At 37.3% G+C, this 14,585-nt stretch overlaps 1 protein-coding gene across 1 annotated transcript; it reads right to left on the bottom strand.

The window, feature by feature from the left end:
- Nucleotides 1–13,593: 13,593 nt before the first annotated feature.
- On the bottom strand, nucleotides 13,594–14,337 carry LOC118483977 (secreted RxLR effector protein 161-like). Its single transcript, XM_035979804.1, has one exon. The coding sequence runs from the start codon at nucleotides 14,335–14,337 to the stop codon at nucleotides 13,594–13,596; it is 744 nt and encodes a 247-aa protein (XP_035835697.1).
- Between the last annotated feature and the right edge of the window lie 248 nt (nucleotides 14,338–14,585).

Genomic DNA, 14,585 nt, shown 5'->3' with positions numbered 1-14,585 from the left:
ATTAATACAAGTTGTGTTAATCGGTGAATCCTTGTGTGTTTGTGTTTATACTTGTCTCATCCCGGTTTGCTTGCTAGCTTGGATTCCGCACTCGCTAGTGGGTTTGTATAACAAGGTTTAGGTTTGTTCTCGATCCTCCGAGAGGGACCTACATCAAATATATCAACACCTTTGGCACGATCCCCAAACATCTTCTTCAAAACAAACGAGTTGCTCGTCATAACCGTTTCGATCCCTTGGTATAAAAGCTGTTCCAGATTTAGAACGTTTCTTTTCATACTAGGGACATAACTTACACATGAAATTGTCTTATCTTGTCCGTCGTACGGGACCCTTATTTCACCAATACCATGCACAAAAGCAAACTCCATGCATTTTTCATTCTTTAACACCCCAAAGTGTCTTTTGAACACTTTGAATAAATTTCGGTTTCCTGTCACGTGAGTCTTGATAGATGGATCAACTACTCATATTGTCCCTCATTTCCCTCCGCAAGTGTCCTTCACAATATAATCATTTCAATCGGTAAAGGACTAAGATTTATGTACTTACTCGGGCAAATGGATGCAATATGTCCATGCTGCTTGCATGTAAAACAACGAACTCCCGCCTTGCGTGGTCTCCCGACCGGGGGTGGCCTTTAAGACTTAGTTTCTTGAAAAACTTCTTGGGCACCATTTTCTTAGGAAAGTTGTTTATGAGTGACTTCCACGAAAGCGTAGATGGCTTTCCTTGCGCAACATATTTCCCTCTGTTGCAGCACTGGATGCACTTTCCCGGGTTTGAACCGGCATCGCTAAAGTCAATTCCACTCGACTTAATCCTTGTTTCTCTCAAACGATCTTCACTCCCCTCCTCTTTGATCTTGAAGGAACCTTTGGCTCTGATGCCAATGTTGGTATCATTGTCACAGGATTGCCAGGTCCAAGATTTTGGAGTTAAGGGATGATAACAATCATCCACATAATCCCAACACTTCTCAAACCAATACATGATCGAATAACTTGAATAAGAAATGGAATGAAACTTGATAAACTAACCGAAAATAACCAGAACTTCAACAATCTTCACGATGTAAACAAATTGTATGTTCGATAACTTGCATACAAGAACTAGAAATCGAAACCCCATAAATACTTGATGAAATGTTGCGAGTGGGAAGGGATACAACGTATGGAATCGTTGTGTCGATCCCTTGATAACCGTTTTTTGTCGTTATATCCCATACACATACCGTTTCAAAACAAGCCCAATCTAAAACCAATTAAACCCTGATGGACTCTATAATATTTGACCCATGTTTGTTGGCCTACTGCCTAAGCTAAAATAAAACATAAAAAATTGACTAACCCATTAATTAAACAAATAAACGAAAAACATAAACGACTTGTGCTCGAACTTGGATGATCTTGATTATTGGACTTCAGTGAACCCATTGAGTCATGTCGACATAGTTAGTTACATATGATGAAAATAAAAATAGGCATTTAGTTTTCATATAGGCTTTGTGGTTTCAAGTTATGTGACTAACACTGAGCATGTTAGTTTCATAACTTGTACAAAAGAGCATGTATTAATCGACATGGTTGCTTGACAGGTGGATTTAGTTGCGTTAGTGCCCTAGTTTGTAACTGCCAAAAGGTTGTTTATCCTTTCGATCATTCCTGGCGGCCTTTCTTATATGTGCTGGAATCTGAAAGACCAAAGAAGATTGTTAGTATCTTGTATTTGTTAACAGATGTCTAACATGGCTAACAGAAAGACATTTAGACAAGGAAGCAATCAGGTATAAGCAGATAAATATGGCTGAATTTACTACATATGTGAATGTTCCAATACGCTTTCAGCATCAAATGTGCAAAGTTTTACATACCAGGTTTTGTCATAATCCAGCAAGTAACATTCTAAGCCCTCTGATAGGCTTTATGTTTTTGTGCTAACTTTAGTAAGTGCTTAGCATTTTGGCGTTTCAGTGTGTGTTATTTTTTTATGATGTTGTAGGTTAAGTTGGGATATCGCTCTTGTGTGGTGTTTACCTAATGGGCCAACTTTGTGGCTGGTAAGGTTGTGTCTATTTAAAATCAAAAGTGCGTGTATACAAGATTTGTGAAAGCTATTTTAAGTTCAGCTAGACAGAGAATCGATAGCTGTGTAAAAATTGGAACATGTAAGCAACTCTACCCCCTAAGGGTCTAAAGATAAACATATTATTTACATATAGGAGAACACCCCTCTACTATAAACAAAACAAAGCAACTATATACACATTTCTCTCATCCATTAACTTTGAAAGTTGAAACGAATATACAACATAATTTGGTCAAGTAGTAATTCTAATAAGAACTAACTCCTTTTGGTTGAAATAAATAAATATTCTAAATATGATTGTAAAAAGTATATTACCCAATAAAATTCTTTTTTTTTTCTTACTAAAGCGATTTAGGAAATCCTTATGCCTTTTTTCACCCATTTGACCAGTTTCCTTTTAAGTCATAGCTTGTGGCTAAACCATTTAAGACATTGCAAATAAATTATAAAAGATTGGTGTTTTAGGATTTACACACACCTGGCGTTTCGGCCTGACTTCGGTTTGCTGGGTTGATCTTGGATTAGGAGTTGTCGGAGGAGCGGCTGACATGTTTTATAGAGCTGAATGTTAGGCTGGTGTGCTATCAACAGTAAATAAGTTATAGTTGATGGTAATCGATTACCGAAATTAACCCCTAATCATATTAACCTCTATAGTGGCACACTCTTCCATGTAACATTGTTTGTTTTCAACTAAACTTTGTTATGGTTCACAACCAATAGATAACAAACTTCGGTCTCCATTTGGTACAATTAAGACTACGAGAGCAACATCAAAATAATCTAATATAAAAGTGATTTACAAGATTCAAAGAGATAATCCAAGATATTAAGAAATATGTTATCACTTTTATAGATGGTGCTTATAGATTCAGTTATGCATATCTCTTAGGGGTGTGCAAAAAGGCAAGAGTATTGCATCTATATAATGAAGATCTTCTTCATCCTTGCAAACGGAGATTAGTTGGAAGTCAATAAGACCGGTGGGTATGGTAAGGATAGTCTCTTTGGAGACTACCCGCCACGTAGGCGCCACGTAATCACAGGAGGAGGATGCTCCTCTTGGGGACTATCCAACTATCCAAGGGTGTGGGGACTACCCCACCATTAATAATATATTAATATATATATATATATATATAGGATGAGAGAGAAGGCACATGGGGGACCCACCAGCTTGCCCCGTCTCCGGCGTTACAATTGTGACGAAAGTGCCGAGCACGGCCCCTAGGGGCCGGTGTGTGACTGACCTACGGGGGGGGGGGGGGGGAGGAGGGGAACGGCCTGTGCCGACCCCCATACCCACCGGGTCTAATACCTTCTAAATTTGTTGCATTTAAAGCAGTTCACGTAGTACCAGCTGCGGTTTGTATAAATTTTATAAATCCATAAGTGGGTTCTATACCGTGTGGAGTCCTGTATTTTAGTTGTTATGAAACTGGAAGTCAATAAGACCTTCGAACCGTGTGGAGTCCTGTATTTTAGTTGTTATGAAGCTGGAAGTCAAGAAATTTGTTTTGGAATTTATTTAGAGGTACTGCATGACATAATACAATAGCAAAGTTAAGTAAAAGGCTAATTACAAAATTATTGAAGTGATAAGTAAATGCTAGGTATTGGTTACTCATATGATTAAATGAAAACATGGAAGTTGCTAGTCGGTTTTCTTTGCTTGTTACGGACTATCTTGAAAGATAGTGGGTTAACATTCATAATCAAAGTACCAACTATTTAGTTATCTATCTAGGCTAAGATAAAGTTAGTGGTAGGTAGTCGTTATATGATAGGTTATTCAAACGAGTGCTAAATTGACAATGCATTACTACCTGGTTCGCTGGTCATGCATTCTCTGAGGTGAAGTGAACTCGAACAGAGTAGCATTGGATCTTCTGCATCTTCTGCCTGAAACGGTGAAAGTGCCTTCAGCCTGTTTTGATCAATTTCGTCAACATTTTTTTCTCTTTTGTTGTCAGTAACTTTTTCCCCTTTTTGTGGATGGGGTTTACCTTGATACATATTCTGTAGTATGTGGTGTCTTTGGGTGCAAAGCAACTGTAGTCAGGTGAGTTGATTCTAGCTGAATGAGTCCTGTATGTAGAAGTTCAAAAACTAATGTTATAAAAAAAGCTAGGAGCAAACGTTTATTAGCTACACATAGCATAGAAGTTTCATACTTGTATGGCTGTGATGGCCACAAATGTCTCCTGGCCAAAGGGTAATCTCTATCTTGTTTCTCCTGTGTATCAACAAAAATATTTTTTATAGCTCTTTGATCTTAGTTTGTTTTTATAGCTCTTTGATCTTAGTTTGCCAAAATTTAGGCTGGTTTCTAATGTTTACCGCTTATCTCGCAGTACTACTTTCTTGAGGATTTTATTTTTGCTTGTTGGATAAAGTTCGTTTTATCGACCCGCCCACTATAACATGAGACGCGTCACCTGTGGCTTCTATCCCATCCCCATACAGTGATATTTGGACTGTTAGATCAAGTAGTGGTAAACCGTAAACAAGCATTCTTTAACATATTTAGGGGTAGGGGCGCCCATCACTCACCACTCACTCATCACTCACAACATCCAATCAAGTTCTGCCACGTCATCGAGCTTTATTCCATCACTAGTGGTGGATTTTAGTGGAAATGCCCGTCACTCACCACAAACTTATCTCCATTTAAAAGCATCTCATCACACAAACACACACAACGCGTGATATTTTTGACGCGTTTTCAAATCAATGCGTTTTCAAATTGGTGGCGGCGGTGTTATTTTTTGTTCCACGCGTGGTGGATAGCCATCACGGGGGCGCCCCGTCCCCCCTTATTGTTTCAAATCTGTATCAGTAGTAAGGCCACTCGGGGCGGTACGTAATGGAGCTTCATAACGCGTTGAAGGATCACGCAACACCGGCGCCGGACCCATCCATCACGCGTTATAACAAAACGCGTTAAACGTACAACGCGTTGAAGTTTTGTTAACATTCTGCATTTGTTCTGCATGGGGTTGTATGTTTGACACCTGCATGTGGCATCTCTCTGCATGTTGACACGTGTGTTTCATGAAAGAGAAAGGGGGCGAAACATTTATTTATGTGAGGGTATTTGTTGGTTGGGGGGAAATTGTTGGGTGTGGTGGTGAGTGATGACCACCCCGCCTAAAAAAGGTTGTGAGTGATGGAAAAAATGGTTGATGACATGGCGGAACTTGATTGGTGCTTGTGAGTGATAGATTTTATCACTAGTTAACCACCCCGCCTGCCCTAAAGAACTAGAGAATATCAAAATGTTATTGCAGTTGGTTCTTTCTCTTTGTATGTGTGTGACAATTAACCATTAATTTGTTGTTGTCAAATTCTATAATGTTAATGTTTTGTTGAGGAAAATTGCTAATGAAATACAAGAGTTTGTAATTAACACTTACATGTCGATCTACATCTACTAACTGATCACAGTTCATTCTTCTTGTTGAGCGTTGCTTTACTGTTCGCTATCCACTTCTTCACAACTTTTACTTCAATTATCTTTGGCTTTTCCTTAGGTCGGATATCTCTTAATGGTCTGACTGACATCTTCCTATTTTCCTGTGGATGCATGTAGAAAATAGATTGGCAGGATAGTATAGGAGTAAGGTTAAATATTAAGTAAGCTTTTTTCTTTCTGAATTGTAATATGGAACTGACACATGTTATTAATTATTATGTATACTGTGATGCGATAACAACATCAAGGGGTGTTTGGGGTTGAGTTTTGAAAATAGATTATGCGTTTTGAATAATCAGAATCAGATAGTGTTTGGATTTGATTATGTTGTTTGATATCACAATAATTAGATAATCAACATTGTTTGGATTTGATTATGTTGTTTGATATCACAATAATCAGATAATCAACTATTTGAGTGTTTGGCAAGTATATATATTTTAAAAAAATAAATAAGTGAAAACGTAAAAAATCAGTTTTTGGATTATCACGTTTTCCTGCAGCAAGGGGTGACTTATGGATTATCACGTTTTGAACTCTACAAAACGTAAAAAATCACTTTTTATTAATTTTTTACCAAACACTCAAAAGAGATTTTTTGCGATTTCAAAACACAATAATCAAATAATCAGGTTGAAAATGCAATCCCAAACACCCCCTAAGTAGTATGTAATTTTGGCAACAAATAATTCATATCGTTTATTAATTAATTACATCTTTAGACAATTTATACAACAAAATTGAGACATAGATGTTATGTAGACATTGGTTGTACTTACTATATATATGTAGAGGAGGGAATCCTGTTTTTTGTTATTACCAACCAATTGTAATATGTTCAATGGCAATACAAATTGTGTTATATGTAAGTAGGGTAGGAACGGTGTACATTAATTCAGAAGTGTGAGAAATGTATTATAACATTACATATAACACTATATAACACCATATAAACACCGTATAACACCATACAACACCATATAACACTATGTAACACTATATAATACTATATAACAATATATAACACTATACATCTATCATAGACATGCTATCAGACAAAATATAGTGTTATATTTGTTATATAGTGATGGAGTGTGTGAAACCTGAGCCTTAATGTGTATTATACTACGTGTATTAATGCGTTTTACGTGATTATACACCTCGAATGTGATAACTACGAGTTCTTATGGTTTACAGGTTAATCGGTGTAATTTGGTTAAGTTGGAGTGCGAAGTGATTAAACGGAACGACTATGGATACGTATGCTACGGTGTTCAAGCATAATCTACGGCCAAGCAAATAAACAGGGAACAGAATGTCAAGACCGTAACTTATGGTTTTAACCATAAGCTACGGTTTAGAAAGGAACTCCATCGCGTAATTGATTCTTGGAGGATTTAAAAAGGATCTATTAAAAAAACCGTAATTTGGACGCATATAGTGGGAGGTGGCACAAGAGCCAAGACATCATCATTCTTTATTAAAGGCAGCCTTCATTCACGTGACTTGTGGAGACAAGTGGGCCCGAGACTTGTTGAAGCACATGTGGACTTCTTTTTGGCGGCAGACAACACAACAATCAAAGACTCATGTAGAGCACATGGGCTTTGATGGCAAGGAGTGGGCTCGTGGACTTCTGTTTGGGCCGCCATATATGATGATCATCAATATCAATACACAACATCACAAAAACACAGTTCGACGGAAGATAGGGGAACGAAAAACACAGGCAGACAAAATTCAACCGAGATGAGCGGCTAAATCTCTCGTGAACACTTCGGGTGAATGATTGTGTAAGACGCTATTGATTTGGTTTATTGTTTTATGTATTGAGTTCGGATTGTAACCGTGTGACAGACGGTCTTTACTTGCGTTTTTATAATTCGTGTGACAAACGAATCCTGTGTAAGACAGAGAAATAAATACGTTTAAATCTGATTATACTTTGTTGGTTGAATAATTATTCATTGCATGAATAGTTGATAATTATATCGTTAAACCCATAGTATCCAATATGACAATATTACAACTCAATCTTTTTCTTCATTTTTATTTGTTAATTTAGATAATTCTTATAATCAATCTCATCGATTTTGCAATTCAGTAGTTATTAATTAATACTTTTCATTGGACACTTTCCACAATCCTCCTCTGGTTCGATATCCGACTTATCCTATCTACGTAGTTTAGTTGGTTTTTGCATGTCACTAACGACAGACATCAAAATGGCGTCGTTTCCGCGGAGGCGTGCGCAAAGTGTTTAGTGTTAAGTTTTAGTTTAAAAAAATAATAATAAATAAAAAAAATAAAAATCCAAAAATAGTGTCAGTTTTGTTTGTTTTGTTCAGATTTATGCGTGGTGCTTGTGTTTTTTTGTGTTTGTGCAGGATGACAGATCTTACAATATTCTGCAGCTCTCTTAGATGCATTTTGTGCAGGGAACCACTTCACCTGTGTATCGGTTGCCACGAGGCCCGATTTAGACGGGAGAAAGCGAAATTGGAAGAACCACCGATGCCTTGCTATGATAATCCTTCCCCTCCACCATATTCCAATGATTCTGATACAACGGTGGAGGATGGTTATTACTCTGACGGATGGGATCGGGACAAGGATGCTTATTATGAGCCAAGGACGGATGGACGATGTTTCTGTTGCGGTCGTTATCATACTTCTTATGATGAGGATGTGTGCGCGGTGTATTTGGAAAATCCAGAGTATTGGAATAAAAAAATGATGGATGCATACATCTCAAAACCGTATCAGGGATACCGACAGTATCATCCTGAGGAATATTCTGAGCCCGGGGGTGTTTATATTTATCAAATCGAGGAGGAGAAAGAGCTTGCTATGTTGGAAGTGACTTCGTCCAAACTCGAGCAATATTTATCAGCACCCAACCTTTCCGATGAAGATCGAATCAGCTGTCTAGTTTCTAAGTGTTAGAAATTAAAAATGAAGATAGAAATAGAAGAGCGTCTCTCACCATTACCTGATGATATTAGAGATTATTCTCACATGGAGGAGGAGGTTGTGGAGGATAATACCACACCAATAAATCCTTTATCTGATGAAGAGTCACTGGTGGATCAGATGGTGTGTGAGGATGAGGAGGCAGAGCAGTCTGAGGAGATAAATATGTGTACCGAACCTCTTCCCATATCAATCATTTAAATTAATAAGTGTGGGGAAGAGGGTTCGAGTAAGAAGATGAGAAGGGTGAAACAACTAGACATCAAGGTATATCTCGTGAAGTGGATTAGTGAATCCCGCAGGTGGAGTCTGAACATGCCAATTATACTGACAAACCTATGGAGATGGCATGTAAATTTTCGTGCATTCATGGGAAATACATTGGGTAAGTGTGCATTGAGACCACCGTAGCGCATATCAGGTACGGTCTGGCTGAAGACCTTTAAACTTAGCGCTCTTGGGAGGCAGCCCGAGGATGTAGAGTTTGTACTTTGTTTTGGTTTTGTTTGGTGTGTTGTGTTTTGACAGGTTCCTCCGATTCTATCTTCACGGATGCAATGAATCAAGTGTGGGGATGTTTGGCAACATCCCCGATGAGATTTCAAAGAATCTATGAGGGGCGTATGTTCTGGTTAGATCGCAACAGCTACACCGCCACAGACACTCACTTGTTTTCTAATCAGGTGCATGTGTTTATCTATCCTGTGTTTTATTTGTTTTTGTGTACTTGGTGGTGTGAATTTTTCTGTTGGGAGTGGTTTCTTTGGGTCGAGTCGTTTAGTTGTTAGCCGTTCATGGTTTGTTAGGTGGTATCTCTCGAGTTCGGATTCTAAATTGCACCATACATTGGGGACAATGTATCCCAAGTGTGGGGATGCGGTAACTCGAGAGAGGGTTGGTAAGATTGTGATCTTAAATGCGTGAAGGGTTGAAATTGCTAAAAATTGAAAAATTTTAAAAATTTTTATCTCAAGAATGCTTGAACTTCATGAAAACCAACGTTTTCAATTGCTAAAGGGTTTCTTGCTGATATTAAACTAACTTAGATCCCTAGTCATGGTTGTCCCTTTAAGTTTCATGAGAGTATTTCTGACAAGTTAAAAAAAATAGTTGAGAAGAGATGCCTAACTAGGGGTAACATGCTTTAGGAATTACACATGCTACGTGTCGGTAACCCATATTCCTTTTGTTCGGTGAGATATCTGAGCCTACTTAATTGTTAGTTGAATTGCTATAATTGTTCAATTGTTGAGTGGAGGCCATATGTTGCTTTGTGTTAGAACTTGTGTGGTTTGATACGTGCCGAGACTGTGATTTAACGTATGCATAGATGATAAAGGCAATAGTATCCCTTCCATTGTGTTATATATTGATTGTCTATCCACCCACCTTAGTTAACCGTGTTGAGCCTTTTACCCTTCGTTTGATACACCTTGTGTGACTCGTTTGCTTACCAACCATGAATGACAAGTACATGTTAGATGTTTGTTGAAAAAAGAAAGAAAAAAAAATTAAAAAAAATGAAATGAAAAAAAAAAGAGAAAAATAAAGGAAAAAAAAATAAAAGTATTATTATGTTTGTGTTATATAAATGGGTCGAAAATATCCCAAAGTTTTGGTAGTTATTGTGAATAAAGTTGTCATGGTTTGGTATGTTCGTTTGTGTTCGCCAAATAAATATAAAAAGCCAAAAAAATATTTCCCTACCTTTACCCATAACCCAAAAACCCGTAAGTCCTTTTGATATGTGCTACGTTATTTGATACAGTGGAGGTGTGATTGCTATACAAGCTTATGACTCCAAGGTAGCATATTTGGTTTTGAGTGAATTATACACTAGCACATTACACGCTAGTCTTGATTAAACCGAGAGGAGTGATCATTGTGAGGGACGTGTGGCATGTGTGTAGTAATATAAGCATGTTAGTTTTAGTTAGACAAGTCTTAAATTGTTTTAAATGCATATCATTTATTTGTCAGATTGTCAATCTCGATTGTGTCAGTCTATGGGACGGGTATGATTTGGGACCTTGAATTGTTGATTCGGTAAGGGATTCAATAGGGATTCGTTAATAAGGTGAGTAATGTTTGTGATAGTTGCTTGAGGACAATCAAAGATAAGTGTGGGGATGTGATGGAGTGTGTGAAACCTGAGCCTTAATGTGTATTATACTACGTGTATTAATGTGTTTTGCGTGATTATACACCTCGAATGTGATAACTACGAGTTCTTGTGGTTTATAGGTTAATCGGCGTAAGTTGGTTAAGTTGGAGTGCGAAGTGATTAAATGGAACGACTGTGGATACGTATGCTACGATGTTCAAGCATAATCTACGGCCAAGCAAATAAACAGGGAATAGAATGTCAAGACCGTAACTTATGGTTTTAACCGTAAGCTACGGTTTAGAAAGGAACTCCATCGCGTAATTGATTCTTGGAGGATTTAAAAAGGATCTATAAAAAAATTGTAATTTGGACGCATATAGTGGGAGGTGGCACAAGAGCCAAGACATCATCATTCTTTATTGAAGGCAGCCTTCATTCACGTGACTTGTGGAGACAAGTGGGCCCGAGACTTGTTGAAGCACATGTGGACTTCTTTTTGGCGGCAGACAACACAACAATCAAAGACTCATGTGGAGCACATGGGCTTTGATGGCAAGGAGTGGGCTCGTGGACTTCTGTTTGGGCCGCCATATATGATGATCATCAATATCAATACACAATATCACAAAAACACAGTTCGACGGAAGATAGGGGAACGAAAAACACAGGCAAACAAAATTCAACCGAAATGAGCGGCTAAATCTCTCGTGAACACTTCGGGTGAATGATTGTGTAAGACGCTATTGATTTGGTTTATTGTTTTATGTATTGAGTTCGGATGGTAACCGTGTGACAAACGGTCTTTACTTGCGTTTTTATAATTCGTGTGACAAACGAATCCTGTGTTAGACAGAGAAATTTAAATCCGATTATACTTTGTTGGTTGAATAATTATTCATTGCATGAATAGTTGATAATTATATCGTTTAACCCATAGTATCCAATATGACAATCAGCTAAGTTATTAGTTAATCACACAATCTGAATCACCTTTTCTCATCATTGTTTATTACAACTCAATCTTTTTCTTCATTTTTATTCGTTAATTTAGATAATTCTTATAATCAATCTCACCGATTTTCCAATTCAGTAGTAATTAATTAATACTTTTCATTCGACACTTTTCACAATCCTCCTCTGGTTCGATATCAGACTTATCCTATCTACGTAGTTTAGTTGCTTTTTGCATGTCACTAACGAGAGACATCATATAGTGTTACATAGTGTTATATGGTATTACATAGTGTCATACGGTGTTTATATGGTGTTATATAGTGTTATAATACACTTCTCACACTTCTGGAATAATGTACAGGTCCTTCAACCTATGTAAGTATGCTAAGTTGCTAACAAAGATTGTTGATCTCATTAAGAAAGTCGGTATAAACTATGGTTTTTTTTTGTTATAATCATTGTTTTACAAAGATTCAAGTGCGGTTTCCCTTGATAAGGCTACATGTAGTTGGCCATGGGTGAATACCGGACATGGTAAGTAGATCCTGATTCTGTCTAGTGATTAACCTTGGCTTTTGTTTATAGTCATTGCGTAGCAAAGCCTTATTGGAAACTATTTTCTTTTGAAATTTAAAGGAAGTCCCTTGTCCTTGTGGATTAAAGAAATCTTTGGAACAAATATACATTTACACCTCAATGATTCTTCAAAGGAATTGTGTTACTACCATTGTTTTGCCATTGCAAAGCCTTTCTAGAGGGTTGAGGTTTCTAAGCAAAATTACGGGTGCGTGGCTGCGTTTATGTTTAGCTGTAGAAAGTGAGGTAGTAGGCCACTTAAAGTTTAGAAGGTTTAAGTACTCAATTGGATACAGAGATTCTATGTCTTAGTAGAAGCATTTGGAATTTTTGAGTCAACACTACAGACATAATTATATTATTTATTTTTTTTTTTTTGAAAATTGACTTTCATTAAAATAATTATAAAAGTTAATTAATCGATTGTGATAACAAGGAAAATTTACTCGGATTGCATAGCAATAAAAGGTTTATCACTTAATTATCAATTACAAATTACCAACCTTCCTTTTTCAATATATCTCAATTACTAAAACTCACAAAACTGAAGGATAAAGAATAAGTTTTCAAATAATATATAATTGTTAACAATCAGTCAAATCAAACCATTAAGCAATAAACATCGAATGTTTGGATTGCGTGTCCCAATACAAACAAAACTGAGTCAAATAATCTACTTACAAGAACTACTCACCTAAAGGAATCCACAAAAAGAATTAGCCAATCTTAATAATAAGAGTAAACTGCCATTTTGGCCCTTGACATTTGGCCACATATGCCCCTTTAGACATAAAAAAGTTTGTTTTTCACTAGGGTTTGGTATGTTTGTTTGTTGTCATTTCAGCCCACTTTCCTAACGTCGTCAAATGAGATCTCTTAACATAAGGGCAAATATGTCATAAAACGTCAGTGCCGTTTTGTAATTTTAAAATATAACAAAACATTTTTATTTATTTTATATAAAACCCACCCCACCCTGTTGCCCAGACTTGATCTTTGATCTCTAGAACATAAACGTTAATCCAAACTTTATTGAATACTGAATTTGAATACAATGGAATGATTACAAATGAAACTATCTATCCCTATTTATACTAATCTAACGGTAAGAGTGTAGAGACATGTCCCTTCGTGATCGGATTTGTCTCTAGATCTTGTGGTTATAATTAAATGTGAAGATGTGCGTCTTTCCTTCTTAATCACAGCCACTAATCGAATGGGTGTGTCCCTAGGTGGTGCCCTTTGTAGCCGTCGATCAAAGAGGATACCCTAGGGGTTTCGCACCCCTTGGGGTGGAAGTCACCAACTTCTGAAATGTCATAAACAGCCCCTGAACTTTGTAACCACCACTATTTTCTTTAATTACCATAAAACCCTTGTAGTTTAGGATGTGTAATGATTAGCAATTTTATTCACCCCCCTAATCATGAACATCCTTAGGTTGTTGCAGATCTTGAACTCCGAGCAGTTCTCTCATAGTAGCGAACTTGATCCTTGCTAGTGCTTTTGTTAGTATATCTGCCCGTTGTAGTTCTCCACTTACATGTTCCACAGTGATATCTTCGTTCTCCACGCATTCTCTTATGAAATGATAGCGTGTATCAATGTGCTTGCTTCTTCCATGAAAGACTGGATTTCTCATGAGTGTTATTGCAAAAACATTATCCACTCTGAGTGTTATCTTCTCTTCCTTCCAGCCTGTAATTTCACTTAATAGTCTGTTAAGCCATAGTGCTTGGCATGCTGCTGTAGTGGCTGCCATAAATTCTGATTCACATGATGATAATGCCACTGTCTGTTGCTTCTGTGTACACCAGGTTATAGGTGATTCTCCAAAGTAGAATACCAGTCCAGTTGTTCCTTTTCCTTTGTCTGTATTAACTCCAAAACTGCTATCACTATAACCTGTGATCTTACATCCTCCTTGCTTCTTGTATATGATTCCATGCTCTTTAGTTCCTTTGATATAACGTATTATTTGCTTCACTGCTTTCAAGTGTTGCTCCTTTGGTTCTTGCATGAATCTACTAAGCAGACTGACTGGGTAACATAGATCTGGCCTTGTATGCAATAAGTACCTGAGAGAACCTGTCAGGCTTCTGTAATGTGTTGCATCTACTAGATCTCCTTCTTCAGTCTTCGTTAATTGTGTTCTTGGATTCATGGGAATCTTTGTGTCATTGTAGGATAACATAACAGTGTCTTTGAGTATCTTGTTGATATAGCCTGTCTGCTTGATGGCTATCCCACCCCCCCTGCTTGAATAACTTCTATTCCCAGATTATATGCTAGCAATTCTAGATCACTCATTTCAAACTTGTTCTTCATCTGAGATTTGAAAATATCTATCTCCTTCCTTGATGTTCCAGTGACTATCAAATCATCAACACAGACTCCGACTATTAGTGTAGA

Source organism: Helianthus annuus, chromosome 11, assembly GCF_002127325.2.
Source record: "Helianthus annuus cultivar XRQ/B chromosome 11, HanXRQr2.0-SUNRISE, whole genome shotgun sequence".
Lineage (NCBI taxonomy): Eukaryota > Viridiplantae > Streptophyta > Magnoliopsida > Asterales > Asteraceae > Helianthus > Helianthus annuus.
Note: the sequence above shows the minus strand (reverse complement) of the source record. Positions and strands in the feature narration are given on the sequence as shown.

What these genes read in the sequence shown, in the direction of transcription:
- LOC118483977 (XM_035979804.1), bottom strand. Translation starts at nt 14,337, where the DNA reads ATGAATCCAAGAACACAATTAACGAAGACTGAAGAAGGAGATCTAGTA.